General features: G+C 36.1%; 1 protein-coding gene across 4 annotated transcripts in view; it reads right to left on the bottom strand.

Annotated features, from left to right (window-relative positions):
- Nucleotides 1-282: 282 nt before the first annotated feature.
- NAA16 (N-alpha-acetyltransferase 16, NatA auxiliary subunit) overlaps nt 283-6,000 on the bottom strand; it is a 56,157-nt gene continuing 50,439 nt past the window's right edge. For 2 of the 4 annotated variants that reach the window (XM_015851699.2, XM_015851702.2), the window contains 6 exons: nt 5,349-5,542; nt 4,571-4,679; nt 4,116-4,229; nt 3,087-3,230; nt 2,327-2,424; nt 283-2,063 (listed from right to left, as the gene is read on the bottom strand). In XM_015851699.2, coding sequence (XP_015707185.1) covers nt 1,863-2,063; nt 2,327-2,424; nt 3,087-3,230; nt 4,116-4,229; nt 4,571-4,679; nt 5,349-5,542 — 860 coding nt within the window. In that variant the 3' untranslated portion in view covers nt 283-1,862. Of the gene's footprint in view, nt 2,064-2,326; nt 2,425-3,086; nt 3,231-4,115; nt 4,230-4,570; nt 4,680-5,348; nt 5,543-6,000 lie in introns of those variants that run through there. The other 2 variants (XM_015851700.2, XR_004305936.1) reach the window with 2 other exon arrangements.

Genomic DNA, 6,000 nt, shown 5'->3' with positions numbered 1-6,000 from the left:
TGATAAGTACTTCCAGGGGTCAACTGAGCCAAAACAACTCCATAGTGCTCAGTTACCATTCCCTCCCCGAGATACCTTTGAGCAAGCTGTTGAACAGCAAATGGCACAGTAAGGGTAATATATTACTTCACACGAATTATATATCAATATGACAAATAAAAACATTACTTTTCAACTACTTGGAAAGTTTGGGTTAAACCAGTGAATATAAAAACAAACTAACAAACGTGTAACGGGCTGAAGTTTGATGCCCATAAACACACAAGAATTCCAAACCAAAGGCAAGTGTGTACAAAATAATTTATTACAGCATAACATATGTTGGCAATATTTTACAGTGAGTTTTCCATTCAACAATTTTGAACCTAAATAGATGACACACAAAGGAGAATTTTAATTAGAACACTTTATTTGTCTTAATAAAAACCCCTCTCCGTGAATTCATATTTGCCTTAGAGGGGCTAGTTAATATTACTGAAATTATTTACACTGCAGTGAAATAAAAACAAAACTGACTGAATGATTCCATTACAGTTTCCAGAAAATGGACTTTCTGTACAAGCCACAGTATAGTTATATTTTGATAGCAGTTCTTACAGGATGTAAAGCTGTCATATGTAGCCATTTCGTCCAGCATTATGCTTTAAATAGGTATATTAGATTCAAACTTCCATTTTCATGTTGTATATTTAATAGTTAATGCACCAGAATACAGAGTAAGAAAAAGGTTCGTTGTGATTTGTAGTCATCCTCTTTGTGCTCCATTGAACAGTGTTTAAATACAAAATGCACTCCTCACGTACTGCTTGCTTCGCAGCACCTAAAGCGATAGTATTCAGGCATGAGAAGTACTGGCGTATGGGCCGTAAATTCACAACCGAGACTTTTAATGGAAGTAATACAGTAAACTTAGTGAATTTTTAGGATGTAGAGAGGGATCTGTATCCCCCATTACTGTACCTTATGCATTTACCCAGTATTGGAGCAGCTTTTTCAACTTAAGTGTCAGTAAGTGAATGGATGGGGAGAAATCAGAAGTGAGAAAAAGAAGGGTAAGATGGAACAACAACAACAACAAAAAACCCCAAAACAGACAACAGTATCAAATTCATTGCATTTTCAGGGAGTTGCTTGAGAATACTCAAACCGAAAACGTTAAACTGATCATAAACTTAAGAAATAATAGTTATGGAACACAAGGTAGATAGAATACAGCTTTCACAAACCCTTTTACACGAACCTAATCTTCATGTCCATCAACACCGGTTCCATAAGACACACACACCTTACAAAAACATGCAAACCGCCAACATTCACTGTGCTTCAAAAGAAACCAAACCGAGCAAAGATTAAAAAATAAAATGGGAAAAAAATAATAATAATAATAATAAATCCCAAGAACGGCGGTAAAAGATGAAGAGGGTGATTTAAGCAGCACTTCTGTCTTAATCTGCTCAAGATGCTCAAAAAATAATTTATTAACGAGATGTGATCACATTCATATGTATATGCAATGACACTTGTGAAAGCAGTCTAGCATCCATCATTTTTCTTTTTGTGAGGGAAGGCCGATGGATTATTAAAAGACTTGAAACTGTACAAGTATAAACATGAAAAATGCTGATTAAAGATCATGTTTACATAAATATTGGCAGTTTTTGTTGGGAGGAAAAAAAAAATAACTAATAGTATACTCCGTTTCATTCAGCTATCCAAATATTTCATGTCAGACCTGTTAAAGATATTAAAATGCAACCTGGAAAAGTAACCCTGATCCGTATCCAGCCAGCATGTAATGACAGTTTTGTATGTGTGTGTAGGTATGTAGGCACACACACACACACGGGCTTGCATATGCTACTTCATATTTCATTAGACAGTAAGTCGTGGTTAATGGCTGTATGATTCACAGCTGCAATGCCGCTGTCATCCTCGTTTGTGGCGGGCATAAAGGCAGACGTAAAAGGGAACAGTTTATGACACGCTGCTTGATATTCTTCACATTGAGTGTGGCAACTTCCAAAACTGCCGTCAAGCAGCGCCTCGAAAACCTTGGTTAATGTCTACAGAAAGAAAAGGAACAGTTAATAAATGTGACTTACAGTCGTTTTAATACCAAACAAATGCACTATTAATTCTACTAATCTGAACAAGCACAGGTACTGTGGTGGTATTCAGATATGATTACTTCTTTCAGAGTTCAAAAACCTCACTCTTCCGAATGTTAATATACATGCTTTATATTTCATGATAAATTATACCGTTAAGTACATGTTAATTAAGGTTTCATACACTTGTCTCTCAACACTGTGTTGTTGTTTTTTACCTTCACATTTTTGTCTCTCATGTTTTTATCCAATCTAGTAGCCACAGCAATTGCTTTTTCTTGCCTCGATTTGTCCAGAAAATACATCATTTTTGCACCTTATGACAAAAAAATAAAAGCACAACATTGAGACTATAGCATTACTAAATGCAATACTGCTTATCCAGACACAGTGAACCCTGTACAAGTACCAGGACAAAATAAACATATTCCCATAATAACACAGGAAGAGAAAGAACCGGAAAACATCCAGTAAGATGCCTAACAAGATGAAAAGAGTAGAACACTACAACAGAAAGAATCAGGAGCAAACATCCCCAGAGCTGTCTGCTTTTGAGTTCCCACATCCTGAACCTGCTCTAAGGGAAAAAGGGTGGTAGTATTTCTCCCAATATGCTGTTCTGAAACAGGGTTCTTCTAAGCTTGGGGTGGCTTACCCCAAACTCTTCCTCTAAGCAAGACAATCAGTGGTGAGTGGTGCTTCCATACTCAAGCTCCCCAAACCCACAGTAGGTGTTCTGCTGTTACACTTCAAAGAGGTAAGCAGCACATTCTTCATGCAACTAATACACAAAGCGAGTAAGTTGTATGAGGTTCCTTTGTTTTGCTTTGTTTGCTTTAAGTGGTACAAGCAGGCAGAGAAAGAAGTAAACAGGTAGGTTTCTGTCTCTTCCCAATTCATGTATAATGAAGAAACTGACCATTGATTTGAATCACTGACATCAATTCGTTTTCAAAAGCGTTGTGAAGTTAAACAAACCTGAAAGTTGGTGCTGAATGGAGGTAGAGTTGTGTTTGAGAAACTCCTCATTAAAACTTTCCAAGTTTTTATTGACAAAGATTTTCTGCATTTCTTGAGTTAGGACCTTGCTCACAATTTCTGGGAGGTTACTATGGTCAGATACTGGGAAAGGAAAGAGGGAGGGATGGAAAAAAAATATATATATACTTTTAGACAACAGTAGAAAACGATGTGAAACAACAAATATTTTAACTCACAAAATTGTGCCCAGAAACAACTTTCAGTTCAATAGCTCTTCAAGTCAGCACAAACTGAGTACTTGCAGTACTCAGAAAACAAATGTCAGACTGATTACATTTAAAAACTGTTTGTTGCAAACATACACAATCTGATGAAAACATCTGCTACTAGTCGGAGTGATCTTAAATCACCTGACTGCAAATGAAGTCAGCAAGAAATATTCAACCAGTTCCTCTTTACACTGTCTTATGTATAGTTTATCATTCTAAAAAAATGTAAGGCTGGATGTGGCTCTGGGCAGCCTGGTCTGGTGGTTGGTGACCCTGCACATAGCAGGGGGTTGGAACTGGATGATCATTGTGGTCCTTTTCAACCCAGGCCATGCTATGATTCTGTGATTCAAAAAATTTTATAAACTCTATGGTGCTCTGTATATCTTCTGCCACCTGACACAAGCAGCTCACAGCATAAAATTTGCTTCATCCAGAATCTCTCTTCCATATTTGACACTTGTTTTCTTAAAACTTCTAGGAATTTCAAGGGGCTCTGTCACACCTACTTCTCTGCGCAATCCAGCCAGTGACTTACTGGGTCCACCTGGTGGATTAATGCAGGAAGGAGTATGTAAAATTCACGTATACTGTATCCTGCATAGCACCACCTGTGCTTTTGTAGGTATTGCCTAGAAAAACAGACCTTCATTTTTGTCTTGACTTCAGTTTGTGTTTAGGGTATATTTACACATGATAACACATATTTATGTATTCATTCATGTTACCTCCTATACCCTTATACATACGTACGTACTTCCTATACACATACCAGCTTTAGAGAATTTAATCAAGCACTCGTGTAGCCACGGATTATTACTGTTGATAGCAAAAGCTCTTTTGACAGACTGCAACATTAACAGAAATTTTCCTGTGGGAAGGGAGAAAACAAAAGCATATTGAGATTAAGGACATGCTACTTCTTCTAGCTCTTTGTATTAGCTACTGTTTTATTTAGTAAATCTAGTACAAACACTGGAAATATCAAGGCCTACAGAGATGTCAAAGAGATTTCCTTTTTGCACTTATTGTATTCCTAGGAATACAGAAATTCCTATACATCAGACTGACAAAACTACATAGATAATGTTACGGTTTGGTTTTGTGTCCCCACTAAAGACCACACAACATATATATAACAGTCAGAGAACACAGGTCACAGTGAAGAATTAAAAATGTGTAGAGCAAAAATAAAAGTAAGCAATACTTTACCTTTTCTAAAGTATATTTCAAATGCTAGTAAATGCGTGTCTATGTTATCTCCAATAAGATTCTTAAGTGGAATAAGGAATTTAATGGCTTCTTCTAATGGATTTTCTGCCTGTTAATAAACACACAATGAAAGTAAAGAATACAAATAGATGTCTGAAACAATCTACCAATAATAGTTTGTTATTCAGGGCATGTAAACAACCAGAGGCCAGAGGTGAAGTGTTCAAGCACTACTCAAACAAAATTCAGAAAGCTACGATTTCAAAGTGTGTGCTCATGATTTCATATTGACAAAGGCAAGTCAGCAGTGCTAACTCATGTAGTGTATTTGGTTATGGTCTAAGCAGTTAAAAAGAAAATATGACAAGCTCAGACAAAAAGTTTAAACTTCTGAAGTTACTTTGATAAAGGAAAATTCTTTGTGCTTAACCAAATACTGTCTCTGTCTTCATACTTTGTGGACTGCAATCATATTTCTGTTAACTTTTTTCTCTTCTCTCCGTATGAAAACCAACAAGAATAATCTTTTTGTTCTTCTTACTGGAAGATGGCTTACTATCGAAGAGCCAAGATTTAAAGCAATAATATAAACACAGAATTTTAATTCATCAGAGAAAAAACTACCTTTCTTTAGTAAAAGTAGATGATAAATAAAGGGTATCCTTGCACACACAAATGATTTTACATAAATTGATGGACTACTTAAGAAAAACCTGACAATCAGTATTTCAGCTTTGTTAAGATATTGACATAAAGGTAACAAGGACACCATGCTAACCCTTTCCAGTTTCTCAGGAACTAGTTCTTCCCTAGGTCCACTAGTTTCCTCTTCCTCTTCATCTCGCTTTTTCTTTTGATTCTTTTGCTGTCTCTCTCTTTCTGCATGCTTTCTTTCCTCTTCAAGTTTTGCTTTCTTCTGTGCTCTTCTTTGCTTGCTAAGCATCTTCTTCAGTTCTTTGGCTGAGAGATTTTCTATAGATTAAGCAACAAACATAGTAACTATATCATTAAGATGTGTATCTCAAACACCATTCAGGAAAGCCACTATGCTCTTCTACCCATTTCAATATCCTTTTATACTTGCCAGAGTATCATATCACTGCATCATCCAACTTTACCTCTGGGTTACAACACAACACTTGATCTTGTTTATTTACTCTATGAAAGTTGTTTTAAAAAAGCCTCAGTGACTTGAAAGATTAACTACAGGAAGTTATTAAATCTATGTGACAGATTTTGTCACAGAAAATGAATAATGACTTTGAAAGGTAATACTGAGCTCACGTGTTGACTGTGGTTCAGCTGACTGATTTACATTTCAACTTAAAACAAGCCTGTTACCTTTCATTAACATGTCTGATCCATTTGCAGCCTTGATAATAGCCTTCATTTTCTACATGTCATCATTATAGCTAAATGGATGCAAGCAG

The sequence above is a fragment of the Coturnix japonica genome, chromosome 1, assembly GCF_001577835.2.
Source record: "Coturnix japonica isolate 7356 chromosome 1, Coturnix japonica 2.1, whole genome shotgun sequence".
NCBI classification, from domain to species: Eukaryota; Metazoa; Chordata; class Aves; order Galliformes; family Phasianidae; genus Coturnix; species Coturnix japonica.
This window is presented reverse-complemented; position numbering and strand designations above follow the sequence as displayed.